General features: G+C 41.7%; 1 protein-coding gene across 3 annotated transcripts in view; it reads right to left on the bottom strand.

The window, feature by feature from the left end:
* SORCS1 (sortilin related VPS10 domain containing receptor 1) overlaps nt 1-14,837 on the bottom strand; it is a 301,203-nt gene that overhangs the window by 26,213 nt on the left and 260,153 nt on the right. For all 3 annotated transcript variants that reach the window (XM_075757978.1, XM_075757976.1, XM_075757977.1), the window contains exons 19-20: nt 5,897-6,083; nt 414-547 (exon numbers count right to left, since the gene is read on the bottom strand). In XM_075757978.1, the coding sequence (XP_075614093.1) occupies nt 414-547; nt 5,897-6,083 (321 nt within the window). The remainder of the gene's footprint in view (nt 1-413; nt 548-5,896; nt 6,084-14,837) is intronic.

Genomic DNA, 14,837 nt, shown 5'->3' with positions numbered 1-14,837 from the left:
TATAAAACCAGCTTCAGTTTGAAAGGTTAGTTTCCTAAAAAAAAAAAAAAAAAAACAAACCACCAAAACCCCAAGCTGTTGTTGTTGAAGGGAACAGGGGGGAAAACGCACTAGAAACTCTTCTGGATTTTGGTTCACTACGTCCACCTTGGATGTCAATACAGTGAGAAAGCTATTGGCAATTTGCACGAAATGGCAATAAACCTCATAGCTAAGTCACAGCAACAAAGACAAAGCAGTTCTTACTGTTCACTGTTGGTACATCGAAGAACCACTAGTCTCTTGGTCTCTGGATCATAATTTTCTTGCGTCTGCAGCTACTTAGAAGCATTCCCAGATCCCTTTCTCCCTCCCTCCTCAGTCAGAGAGCTGCTCCGGTATTATTTTGATCTCAGTCCACAGGGAATACAAACCTCTGTGTTGTTCCCAAACCACCAGACGTAAGTAAGTGTTCCCACTTGGCTTGGCCACAGTACTGCCGTGGCGTTGACCTCCTTGTTCTTTGTGGTAACAAATGGTAAAGATAAGTGAACATGTTCCAAGGGGCCTGCAGAGACAGAAGTAGCAGGTGAGTCCTCCCTCCCTCTGAAATGTCAGCCCTGGGGGAGAAGGGAACTGAGGGGAGAGAAGTCCTCCAAATCACTGTGGGGCATGACAATTAATGTTTTGGCTTGGTGCCATTTCTAGAGAGGCAAGATGAAATCTGTTCCTCACAGAACAACAGCTACCCCTGTACCTGAAAAACTTGGATTCTTTACTGAATGAATGTCATATACTCAGGGATATTGTATACAAATAAAACGTTTAATAGGGGTAGAGCCCTGTTATGTGACTATTAAGAATGTGCAGGACAAATGGCTTCAGTGGACGTGAAGCATCTCTGCTGATGCAAACTGCTATGATTTGGTGAATTTCAGCAGTGGTATATCTATTTATATCTGCTGAAATTCTGTCTGAAGGCAGCTATCCACTGAGTGTCTTCATTTTAATGTTACCTTATACTCCCTTCTTTTCCTCAATAAACTCATTTCTTTAGTATAAACAGAACATAATTCACTCGACAAGTGACATTATGCCCAGGGTTACACATTTCCCATCTTCTGGAGACAGATGGGCCTTTGTTGTTACGTCTTGTTCTATAGATTATTTTTTAAAATGTGTTCTGACTGTTCACTTAGAAAACAAAGCAATTGTCCTAAGAGTGACAGAGAAAGAAAAAGAAAGAAACCCCAGGTGACATGGGGACATGGGTTCTTAAATTAAGGCCACATCTGCATGTCCTATATCTGCAAGCTCCCCAGTGATAAGAAGCAGAGACCACAGCCTGGGAGGATCAATTGCATTGTCCATATGGAGTTGAGATACATTGCTAGAGGATCTTTTTTATCTATCTATCTATCTATCTATCTATCTATCTATCTATCTATCTATCTATCTATCTATCTATCTCAGGAAAGGATTTTTCAGGGCATAACCCATGCCCGTATCACCACATAGACCTTTCTTTTCAACCTAAAGGAACACCACACATTTTGGAGCAAGCACCCTGTACCCCTATACAGCACACACAGGCAGACACACACATGTGGAAAAGTTCCCAAATCAGACTGTATAAACAATGCCAGCATAAACAAGGACCAGTGTTCCTGACTTATAACTGAAATGCAGCTTCCTCTTCTCTGGGTTGCAGACACAGCTGCTGCTTGACCTGATGCAGCCCAATTAAGAGTCATCCATGATCAGACTAACCAAAGTCTGCTATAGACCAGATCTCATGGTTTAATACCAGCCGGTAACAGAGCACCATGCAGCTGCTCGCTCACTCCTTCCCCTGCAAGGGGATGGGGAGGAGAATGAAAAAACTCCTCATGGGTTGAGATGAAGACAGTTTAATAGAATAACAAAGGAAAAGAATAATAGGAAAAGGAATAGGAATAGTAGTAATAGTAGTAGCAGTAGCAATAATCATAATAATAATAATAATACCACCAAGTGATGCACAAATGCAATTGTTCATCACATGCAGAAAGAAAAAAAAACAATTCGATACCCAGTTTGTTTCCAAGCAGTGATCCCACCTTCCAGCTAGCTTCCCCAGTTACATATATATGGACCATGATGCTATATGGTATGGAATATCCCTTTGGCCAGTCTGGGTCAGCTGTCCTGGCTGTGCTCTCCCAGCTTCTTGTGCACCTGGCAGGGCGTGGGAAGCTGAAAAGTCCTTGACTTGGTGTAAACACTACAACTACCTAGCAACAACTGAAAACATCCCTGTGTTATCAACATTATTCTCATAATAAATCTAAAACACAGCTCTATACTGGCTACTAGAAAGAAAATTAACTCTACCTCAGTTGAAACCAGAACACCAGGCCATGGCTCATTTTTCCTTTTATAATCAGCAGTCAAAACTCTTCTTGAAAATTCATGAGAAGCCAGAATTTCATCCTTATGGCATTCCCCTGCTCAGACACATTTCCATGACTAGGCCATGCCTGCTCTCAGCAAGATCCTAAGGCCTGAAAAACAGCAGCTTCCCAGGCTAAATGTTTTGAATCGCTGGCATCCTTTGTTTGCCAAATGCCCAATATCATCATGGCCCTCTAAAGGAATAACTTTCCTAACACTGGATGCAGTGACAGCAGTGACAATGGAGCCCATATAAAGTCTAATACGCTCCCACATAACTGCACAGCTGCTCTGAATACATCTCGACTGATCTTGCACTGCAGAGAGTGCCCAGCACCTCCTCAGACCTCCACCATACGGTGGCTAGGAAAGCACATGAAAGAATGGCTCAAGCAAGCCAATTCTGCCTCAGTATTGCTGTGCAAACAGCCGATGGGTCAAAGTAACTGAAATGCTGAACTATTATCTGTCCAGCAGATGGGGATAGCTCACTCCGGATAGGCCCTTAGCTTGGTATGAGACTGTTTTCTCCCAGGTAAGTTTGAAGAGAATTCATTTCTGAGCTTCATGCGGGGCCATGGAGACTACAGACCTTTGCCTGCCCCAGGAAAAAATTGTGTACAAGTCTGGGACAACAGAAAGGGAGAAGCTTCTCAAACGGTTCACTTGGGCAGGTGATGTTATTCTGAAACATTCAGGTAAATGCATAACTAACTTCCCAGGGGAAAATTTTGACCTGTCAGGACAGTTCAGAGACAGCCTGTTGGCTGGAGAAGGAGTTTATATACAATTTACTGTCCATCCACCCTAAAACGCTCCTGCCTCACAATAACTTGCATTTCTAGATCCCTGGACCGACTGCAGTAAAGGCACTGCTACTGCGCACTGGCTCATGGCTGCAGCAGGACGAGGAGGGCATGGGATGGAGACTTTGACCTTTGAGATCACAAGCACCGTGGTTCAGTGCCTGCAGTTTTCCCCTCAGCAAGGCTGCTGGCTGCTGGAAGGGTGCTGAAAGGCCCAAATCTGGCTGCACACACTCACGTATCAACCCTGTAACAGGGTGTTACCCAGTTAGTAATCCTTCCTAAAACTCTGCATGTTCAGGCTGCACACTGCTTTTCTGTGGATCTTAGCACTACAATGTGCATGCCAATTGTAAGGACAGGTATTTTTACAATACTCCCCAAAGGCCAAGCTCATACACCCCAAGCAGAATACTCAGCAGAGAGCTGAGTGGCAATGAAAGCATTTAAATAGGATTTAGAAGCTTTTGTCGATCTGGGTGTTAGACTCCGGAAGGGACTGGAATTACCATACATCTCTGTCCTCAGTGAATGTATTGCTAGTCTGAGTGGCACCACACTTGGTCTGCAACCTGCTTTGAAGTCCCTAATTCTTGTCATGTAGAGAAAGGTGAAACATATCCCTTAGGGCTGCCAGTTCTCCAGGGGGTCAGGCAATGATCACACAGTATTTAAGTTCTGTGCTAGCATTACCTATGCACGACACAGAAACATCCACTATCAGCTGCTAAGTCACACAAACATATCTGAATATTGTTTATCTCTTGTACTGCTTAAACAATCAAAATGGTTCTTAAACCTTCAACGCCTCAAGAAAATAGATTAAAACAGCTATAAACCAGAAACCCACTACGAGTGAGAGTGAAGGCTAGACATCTGCCTTCTCCTTCCATTTCGTGGTTATTCCATGAGAAAACAGTTTTGCTTCACATAGCCTCATTACTTTGCAGATAGGGTGAGGGTGTGCAATGGTCCCCATGGAATCATCTCTTGTCAAACAGCGAACAATTACAAATCCTGCTTGCATGAGGCTGTCAGAACCTCCTGCGAAATATCAACCACCAAAACACTTTTCCATTTGTTTCAAATGACCTTTACAAAGAGTAAAAAAAAAATATAAAAAAAAACCCAAAAGACCACGGCTCCTGTTGAGCTGACTTTCATAACCAGCAGCAGTGGGAGGGGGATTTCTGCATTCAGAGCCTGCAGCAGCTCCTGTCATAATTATGCAAGCACACACAGGGAGAAAAACAACAGAACTGAAGAAATTACACAAAAGTGTATAAATGTCTATTCTGAGCAGAGGTCCTTTACCCTACTTAGGGTGATACTTAAATAACCAAAAAATAAAAATCAAAATGAGTATCTGTCTGAAAGCTCAGAATTTACCTTAATTCACCAGTGCCTCAGCAGAGAGGTGATATAGGCTAAGTCCCCAAATCAAAATCCTGAGATTCACAATAAGCTAATTTATGAATTTTGCAAGATATTATGAGTTTTTCAAACATGTAGTGTGCTGAAGGATTATGTGACTTAAAAAGTTTACCACAGACAAGGACCTATCAGTTTAGGGAATCATAAATGGTACACTATGATCGTGAACCAAAGGTCTTTTTGAAGAGAGGCATTCAGGGAGATATGTGGTCCTGTTTCTCTAGTGCTCCCTCATAAACCTCCTACCTCCCACAGCTATACCTCCCACTGCTCCCATCTGTTGATATGACAGTGCACCAATAAAAAGCTGCCCTCTTCCCCTGAAGAGGCAGCTGCTCTCATGCTGTATGAAATAACTCCAAAACTGGAGTTAAAAGTGTATGGAATGTGCTAAATTACCTAGACAATAAGTGGAGTTAATTTTGAAGAGGGTAAGTGGTATTTCTGTAAGCCTAACTTTAAGTTTTGGAATATCCTTTTTTTTTTCCCCAGTAAATCTAGTGTGACAGGCACACAGTGGAAAGCGTAAATAATACATTAAAAAACCCCCACTGTATAAAAAAACCCCAATGGCCTCAAACAAAATCCATTAGAGACATTACAAGATTTCACTATTAGGCTGACTCCTTGGGTTCATCACCATGTGGTAGAATAAGTATGAAAGAACACATTGCTGGTTGTATGCAAGGACTTGAGAAAAAATTCAGTTGTAAATAAGAGATACCTGAAGTATAAGAAGGTTAAAAAGAACAGCAGAAAAACAATGTGAAGATAATATTTTTTCTTGTAATACTCTTTAACACCGAGATTTTGGTTCCTATGACAACAGAAAGACTGAAATGCATTGCTTTCCATCCCAGATGTGGTTTTATTTCATTAGAGGGCAAAACACATATACAAAGTAAAAGTCAAGGCTTTTAAAAGTGATTAAAAATCCTGGATGTCTTTGCTTTTCTGGAAGTGTAAATATGCTAATGAAGGTGCATTTCAGAAAGGGCTGGACATTCCTTTGAGGTGTCCCAAATTAGACTACCGAAAATTAGAGGCTGAACATGATTTTAAAAGAAAATATCACTATTGCCTGTGGCTCCTCTCAGTCTGGAGTCCTCTCCTGGAGGACAGACAAACACTCATCGTATCATATCACTCTGCTCCCAGCTGCAAAGCCCCAATGTCATCTCTAAGAACAAGTAATATTTTTTTTAAGAATGACAGAAGCTAACAACGAGTATGAACATACGTACACGTTACATGCAGGTAGAGGACAGCGTTGTCAGATCCCAGACTGTTTTCCACCAGCACAGTCACTCGGAATATGCCCACATTCTGGTATGTGTGCTTGATCCCATCTTCTGTGGAGCTGAGATTGGCATATGACACAGCGATGCCATCTCCAAAATCCACCTGAATGAGGGATCTCTGGAGGTCTCCCTGAGGTGATAGAAAAGAGAAAGGGTCAGAATAGACTCTGCTTTTTTTGAGAAAGACTGGATCAGAGAAGTGACCGAGACCACAACTGGAGGACAGTCACAAGGTCTGATGTTACCAGAGGAAAGGCGGTCACTTCACCAACTTGCTCAGTAGTCAGTGGAGAGAGTGTGACCCCACCTCTTGAGGCTGACTCAGCTGCACTGTCAAGGAGGTGTCCTCCAAGGTACGTGCTGTAGCCCTGCTTTCCTAATCGACAAGGGACTAGGGTATCCTCTGGAAAACTGACTAGCTCCTTCCCCTGGGTTTCCTTTTGGAGAAGTGCAGCGTTGTAGTGGGGAACGGTGCTCATCTTGGCAAGCGCTCGGGACATGGGTAGCTATTGACATTGCCTCAGGAGCCTTTGGAACAACCCACGTTGTGAGCTTCTATATTTAAAACCATAAAAAGTAGAAAGATAAAACTGAGAAGTCCTCAGGGAAGGGTCAACTATATCAAAATGGTGGGGTGTCAAAAGAACCACTTCAGCCTCACATGATAATGACAGCTTACAGCAGTTTATGACTTGCTCAGTGGCCTGATTGAAAATGAGCTGGTTTTGTATTTATTTCGGAACAGCTACCAGCACTACTGATACTAAATGGGACCCTTTGTGCCTACCTCAGAAGGGAAGGGCTAATGAATTGACAGATCTGATTAAACTCCTCTCCTGCCTAGAGATAATCCCAGCAGAGCGGGTTTGTGGTATAACTCAGACTGCCGCTTTGTGACATTAGTCTCCTGGGCTGCTAATCTAGCACATTTCAGAATTGTTACAATAAATTACAATAAATAAATAAATATCACAGTTAGGAAACAAACAAACAAACCCAAACAAAAAAACCCCACCACTAGCCAAAAGCCAAAGATATCACGGATCTGTTTTCTCCATACCAGAACAGGGATCTGCTAACATGAAACAATATTAAGACAGGTTTTAATCATCCACTACTGAAACTGAATTCCAGCCTGGTGTATGCAACTTCGTCAAACTCAATGTCAGAGTCACTCAGCCCTAAAAGGCTTTTAAAACCCCAAAGTGGGGAGTGATGTCATTTCCTTTTTCTGCTTTACAGATGAAAAGCAAATTTTATTGCCTGTTTAAATGACAGAGAAGTGAGTCACACTTATATACAAAAACATCGCTATAACCTATGTCTCACACGCTAGAAACACCTGGAAGATTTCTCCTATCAGGAGGCAGTGATACGCCCATGGTGAGGGCAGTTCCTGACAGCCGAATAGTCACAAACCTACGCTGACCTGTATAACAGCTGTGGCTGCTATAGATCCTCTCCCTTTCAGGTAAGATACAGTACCTTGTCTTAAGTTTAAGCATTCTTACTCCTTTTGAAAGTCCCCCTCAGTGGCTCTGCGTGATGCTTATGCTGGGTATGTTCACGCTTGCTGGCTGTTGCCATGGAGCAGCTCACTCCACAGGCTGGCGCGCTGAAGCAGCTGCCACTGTCTGGAAGAATGCCGGTAAATTAATAGCTGAGGGCAGTTCATAAAATCGGCTGAAAGGACATTTAATTTACTTTGGTTTAGTTTCCTTTTCCTTCCCCCCTCTGCCCCCCCCCCGCCTCCTGGAGAGAGAAACAATCCTCCGGATGCCCAACTGGCATGAAAGGTACCCGTGTAAATGGTTGGCATCAGGCAGGTTTCCACATCAGAAAGGGAAATGCGTGTGAGTGTAGGTATGGGAGGAAATTGTAACATAAGCTTTATATTCCTCATGTTCTCTCAGTCTTTTTATAACTTGTTGTGAAGGCAGAAATAGCAGAGGCTTGCCTGAATGGGAAGCAGGAGGAGCAGAGCTATACCTGGGGATGGGAAGAGAGACAAATTTTCCCAGATGCTCTCTTTTTGTAGGCTGAAGTTGTAGTTGCTACACTGCCCTCACACCCTGCTGGAAGTTCAGTTGCTTGTGAGCAAAAAATACTTGTGAGACAAAAATAACTGTGTTGCTCTGTTCTGGAGGATCCCCGACTGAAGGTGTGGCAGGGGAAGGACATCCCTTGACAGAGGCACGTATCTGGGGATTCGTGCAGACATCTTCTGCCATTTCCCTCCTGGTGTTTTGAAGGTACAGACAGCAATTCCCTGTTCTCCTTGAGAGCACCAGCAAGGGCAAAGGAACCCTGAGGTGCTGAGACACTAGTAAGAAGGCCAACCTGAATATCCTTTTAGAAAGAAACACGGGGATCTTGCACATTAACCCAGCTCCAGGTTGCACTTGGGTAGTTCTTAACTAAGTTTCTCTTAGTAATTAACTTGGTATCATCTGGGGTTTTCAATGACATATTGTCAAACCTGAGAAAGGTGCTTGAGCAATGCAACCTACTAAGGCCTCCATTCAGCAAAGCTCTTAGGAAATTCTCCATTGGAAGCTTTACTAGAAGTTTAAGCACCTGCTTACGTTCTTCTTTGAGACACAAATTACCGAGGCAAGGGCTCCTACCTGTGTTGCACAGAGGATCAAACTATGGAGATCATGCCAGTCCTCGTGAAGAGTAATTAAGAACACAGAAGATGGTCTTAAGTACGGAGTTATGTCCTTCCTTGAGCTGAATTATTTGGAAGAAGATGTGCTGTTTCAAACATGATGCAGTGACTTAGGCACTCCTGACTGTTTGACCAAACCAACAGAAAGCATCAAATGGGATATGCCTCCACAGACGGAAGTGAGCATAGCTCCTCAGCTCTGAGCCCCTTTCACAGGGGGAATATATTCTGTCAAGCATGGTGCTGTACTCAGACCAAACACAGAGATCTCTGAAGTATCCTTAGATGCTCTCCCAATTCCCCTAGGTCCATCATCACTAAGGTTTTAGTCATCTTTTGTTACTAAAAAAAAAGAGATGATGTCTTCAAACATTTTGCAGTAAAGCCATACTGCTGGGACAAAAGCCGTTCACATGGTTGAAACCGCACCACCATAGTGACCCTGCTAGCTTTATCATCTCTAAGTATATTTGAGGTCATGCAGTGGAAGTATATTTCAGGTCGAGGTATATTCCTCTGTGTATTTGAGGTAGCAGAGGAAGATGAAAAGGGTGACAGCATTTTAGAACAGCCCTGTTTCCACAAATGTCAAAATCTGTGCTCTAATGAGTGTTTTTTCTTTTGTCTTCATTTTCTCCATAGACATGAAACTCATGCTGTCTACAGGTGCTGCCAGGGAAGGGAGCCATTTCCAAGGCATGCAAAATTTAGATTTCAATTTTTCTTCCAAATTCCCTAGGGAGAAAAGATGCTGACAGAGACATCTGAATATCTAACTGGAGAAGAGCTTCAGCTGCTATTCCCCCAGTCTTTTTCATTTGTCTTGGCCTTTCCTGTTTTGCTTTAAAACCCTTTGAACTGGAAACACATTTTCCATTCAGTAAGATCCACACTATAACACTTCTCTGAAAATGCCACATTTTGAAAAGCTGACATTTAAAATTCTAGCTTAGGAAGGGAGAGAAAAAAGTCAGGAAAACAAAGACTGTGTTTTGACTTGTTCTAATGTTTTATCTGTGCCAGGTAAGAGAACGGGCAGAATAAGACAGGAAGAGAACACTGGTGAGCCAAAATCAAAACATTTCCCATATAACCCACACTCGATCTACATCAGCCCCAGCTGTCTGTGTCTCAGGCAGCTCTCCAGAGCCATTTGCAAGTGGCTGTTTTACCAAGAGAAGTTTTGTTTTGCAACAATTTGATGCATATACACACATCTTGCAAAAAATCTCTCCTGTTGCTTTTTCCAGCTTCTCCTCATCATTCTGACAAGACCAATACTACATGATAGGGGTTTTCTGAAGCTTTTAGCTCGATTAAGGCAGACACAAAACTCCACGCATTACTTCTGCAGCCACAGCAAAGCACTTGGATGCAATCAGCATCGAGCTATCTTTGGGCAGAGTCTCTGGCCTTCATAGTAAGAGGTCTTAGGTATCAACGGAGAAATCCAGGTTGGCTGCTTGCAGTGATATCTCTGCATTCAGCTCTGTATTTTAAACACACTAAGCTAGTCAGCAACCAAGTACGACAGCTGAAAAAATGAAAGTACTTTTGATGGATGTTTTTTACCTTGTACTAGGTATACGCAATATGCACAAGCTTGGATATAACCTCAAGAAGTACATTGCAATCTTGATAAAGGCTTTAATCCAGCCAAAGACTTTAGCATATGCTGAACTTTAAGCACATGAGTACTCCTTTTAGCCTGAAAAGAAGCCCTGGGAATTAAAAACAAGTTTCCCGAGGCCCCGTATTATGCCCTTTACCTATACAACCTTTGATACTAAAATGTAAATCAGAAATTTACTATTTTCTAAGGAATTTTCTAAATAAATGTCCAGGGGGTTTCCAAGCAAAACCAAAAGATTCCTCTCCCTCATTCTCCTCCCCACTCTCCCCTCTCCGCCCTCAAGCCAAATGCATGTTTTTCCTGTATCTTGCCAAAAGAATGAAAGTCTAGAGCGTACACAAGACTTGGATGTTTCCAAAAAACTCTGTGAAGCTTCCAGCCTCAGGGTATATCAAGAAGCAGCCCATATAGTTTGCAACAATATTTTTACATTTTGATTACTTCTATGCAGCTCTCAGTATTTTGCTCTATGTGAGATGTGAAACCCATCTAGCAGGATTCTCTCTCGACACTCTATCTGAATCTTGCCCAGAATGTTGTAAGAATGAATTTTCCTTATTGAGTTCCAGTATTTGTGTCTAAATGGAAGTATTAAAACAATTAAACACAGTTCAAGGTTTTTCATTTTGGTTCTGATGTTTCAGATTTAATTTTTAAATTTTCAATTACACACTGACTTATGCATATTCCTTACAGATGTCGATAATGGATTTAATTATCCTTTGCAAAAGACAGATACTGTTGTTGTCAGATTGTCTTTATGGATTAATGTTTTGTGCTTCCTTTAGATTAACCCTTTTCCCTCTATGGCATTTTCCTGTCACCATTAGAAAACGTCCATCAAAGACATTTCCATTGCAACTTAATGGAAATGGGATACATTTAGTCTAGGTCTGTTTAAAGTATATGCTTAATTTTAAACAGATATTCAAGTCCAACTTGATCAAATACCGAAAATATGCTTTTGTGTGTAAATTCCTGCTTTCAGAGAGATGCTCTCAACTTTTTAAATCAGAAACTGAATAGAAATGTGTCTTTTATTAGAGCAAATAGCTTGATACTTTTCACATGTGCTTCCTTTTCTACATCAAAACAGTTAATTGTATTAATCAAATCATTCACTCTGACTGCCAATTGTGCCAGCTCGACTCAGCTATGAGCTTTTTCTACAGGACTAGATCTTCTGTGCTCCACAGGAATCAATAAGTACAGCCTCTCACGATTATGCAGAATAATTCCACTTGTGTGACTGGAGGTGCATTAGCAGACTGTAGTGCTGTGTGTCATCATGAAGGCGAGGTCAACTTTCATACATTTTCATGGAATTTCAGCAGCGAATTTAAAAATGCATGAAAGGCTCCGATTTCTCCCAACCAGCTTGTCATCATCCGTAACACAGAAAATGCAATTATAATTCAGATGACAGTGGCATGGGGGAGGGGATGAACTGATCTTTCATCTGCGTGTTATTAACAGGAATGTGGTGGTGTTAGTAAGATAAACAGCCATGAATCAGCATGTGCGTTGAAAGTTAGGATGAAGGTTTCATGTTTTTGTAATCATTACTAACTAACTTGTGATATCAAAAGAGGAAACACAGTAGGATACCACAAAAAAATACAGACTATGCTTTTAAGTACTACTAGCTTTACATCTTTAATTTGCGTACATCAACAATCAAAACAATCCTAATGCTAAATTCATCTCCAGAGACTTCAGCTGAGTTGAATTCTGAATCACACCGAATGACAGTGCTGAGGTGGGAAATGCTAATGGTATTGTCCCCAAGCTCATTAAATGTACCTGAGACACAACGTACCTTGTACAGCCATTTATTAGCATTGTCATTGCAGAAAACCACAGTGATCTTTAGGAAATTCAGGGCTCCGTTTGTATATTCACACGGTAAGAGAGAGTTATCTGGCCTTATGAGCATTAAGCACAAAAATGAAAGGCATGGAGGGCATCAGGGAGGAAGCAAAGCTCTATTTTCAAATGAAGGAATAAAAAAAAAAAACCAAAAAGGTTAAGTTTCTTACTCAAGGTCATGCAGAAAGAGCTCAGAGCATGGTTCAGGAATGAGTTCAGATTGCCTGAATTCTAGCCCATGGCCTGAACTGTAGAGCAAATGAGCTTTCCCCACACATTAGTCTAATCCAAACATCATATAGCAGCAGCAAGTAGTCAAAAGCAAGCCAAAATCTACTCCCAGTGGAGTGACTTTGTCAAGTGAGAACTGAGGCAGACCTGGAATGTCAAAGACTTTTGGCTGTCATTTTATCAAGATAAAAAATAAATTAGAGGAGGCAGCTTCTCTGTGAATTATCTGTAATGAAACAGCCAAAGCCCTGAACCTTTCTGCCCTGAATGTCTTTACCGTCCATTTCCTCAGCAAAGATGTATGGGCAATCAGATGAAACAACTTTGAAAGCCATTGTGTTGAATAGCGTTGTTCTGGAGGCTGCAGCTTTCAGTGTCTCTGCTGAAGCAGTACAGCAAGCACAAGCGTCTGATGTTCCTACAAATAACTCAAACACACAAATAACAATCGGATTTGTGACAGGCAAGAGACCTACAGGACCATGTGATGAAGAAGGCATGTAGAAACAGCACCTACTTAATAAAATTCCTCCATTTTCTACAACCGAGCAGCAAAATATGTCAGGGACATTAAATTGAAGAACTTCAGTAGGAAAATGGCTTTGTAATTTTTTAGGTTTGGGTTTCCTTTGTTGCTGTGCAAAAATAAAGTAAGGATTCAGGTTGTTTAGACTGAGGAACAACTCTGTTGTTGAACGCTGCAGTGTGAGATGTACCAGCCATGGGTCTGTGCAAACAGCCCAGGCCAGGGCAAAGGATTAACCTTTAAACTGGCAGCATTTTGAGACAAGAGGAAAATTTGCTTTTAAGCATAACTAGTTTTCTCCTGTACTGCCATTTATTGACAGAGATGCTGTTGCTATTCTGCTAAGCTCAAAGGAAATTTAAGAGCAAAATGGTGCTCTGCTTATTAAAAACTTCCATAATGTTTCATACCATGGGACATCTGCTAATTATAAAAGGAAATATTGATGCTTCATGGCTGTTGTCACCCAAAAAGAACATCATAATGATTATACCCAGTTTATTAGTAGAACTAACTTGGACAAACCTTTCCAATAATTGGACCAAAGATACTAAGTGCAAGGTGACTTTGCAAACAGTTTTTAAGAAGTCATACAGAAATCCTGAAAGGTGACAGGAAAATTAGACCACATCAGAAAACATTCTTACATTCAGATCATTTAAATACAAGTTGTTGGTTGTTTTTGTTTTCAGTGATATTTACATGCTGCCAGATATAAATGCTTCACAGGAAAATTTCATGTGAGTCAGGTTTAGAGAAACTGGGCCAGAATTCCAGCTCTCAGAAATCAGCAATGCTCTACACACTGCTGGTTTTGGTGCCTGCATGCTCTTCACTTGCACAGTCTTCAGTGATTATTTTCCTTTTGTGTCTTCTTCAATAGCAGAACACTTCTGAACGCCTTGTCCTCATTTTTCTCTTCAGATATCTTCTACTGACACTGTGTCATTGTCAGAATGACACAGTCCTGGCCCTCAGTATTGTCACAGGCACAAGCAGGCTACAAGAAACCCCTGTGCTGTGGCTGCTGCCCCTGAATCCCCACCTGAGTGAAAACAGTTTTTTACTGCTGCCATTTGCCTTTCCCTGCCCTCTTAGCAAACCCCTCCACTACAGAGATGCCGGGACTTTTCAGGGCCTCCAGTGAGCCTGCCTCTGCAGTTTGTTCTTTTCAGACCCAGGTGGGTCCTTAGATGGAGCAGAAAGCCCTAGAAAGATAACAGGATTACAAATCTGAAACAAACTCTCGTAACTTGGCTCACCAGCTTCTTACCCTTTTTTTCCCCTGCAGGTCAAGTGAAAGATAGGCATGAAAAAAGAGAGCTGGGAGGCTACAGTGTATGGAACAGCTCTGCAGATCTGAAGGCTTCAAAGAAACTGTCCCAGAAGGACACAGATGTTAAGATACAAAGAGACTACAACATAAGCCAAGGCCGCTGGTTTTTTACATCCTAAAAGATGTTAACTGTGACACAAGCTAAAGGAAGAGTCCCCACCAGGGTGAAGCACTTGAAAATATTGACCACCACTCCAGGAGGCAAGAGTTGAATAGGACACACTTTCTTCATATGCCATTGGGAAAAACCATGCATGCATACAGAGACATGTCCAGCCTTTTTTAACTTGCATGATGACTTATCTTCAGCAAAAATGGAGTGGCACAGATTCTGTGGATGCTGAACATCCTGGATTGTATGGTGTATACCTGTGCAGGACAGAACTAAACAGAAAGTGGAAAGTTCTTGTTTTGTGATACCTCTGCCTTGTTTGCAAGGGAAATAAACTTTCCTTTGAGAAGGGAAAAAATCTCTAGAGATCCCTTCCAACATCAATTATTCTATGATTTTCTGAAATCAATATCTATTCTATAAAAGGGTGATTGTTCTTTTGCTGGGTTGTTTAACTTTTTTAGTGAGTTGTGTGATTTTTGTTACTGAAACAGTTAATTCAGTAA

This window comes from Balearica regulorum, chromosome 7, assembly GCF_011004875.1.
Source record: "Balearica regulorum gibbericeps isolate bBalReg1 chromosome 7, bBalReg1.pri, whole genome shotgun sequence".
Lineage (NCBI taxonomy): Eukaryota > Metazoa > Chordata > Aves > Gruiformes > Gruidae > Balearica > Balearica regulorum.
The sequence above is the reverse complement of the archived record's forward strand: the minus strand, read 5'-3'. Positions and strand labels throughout refer to the sequence as shown.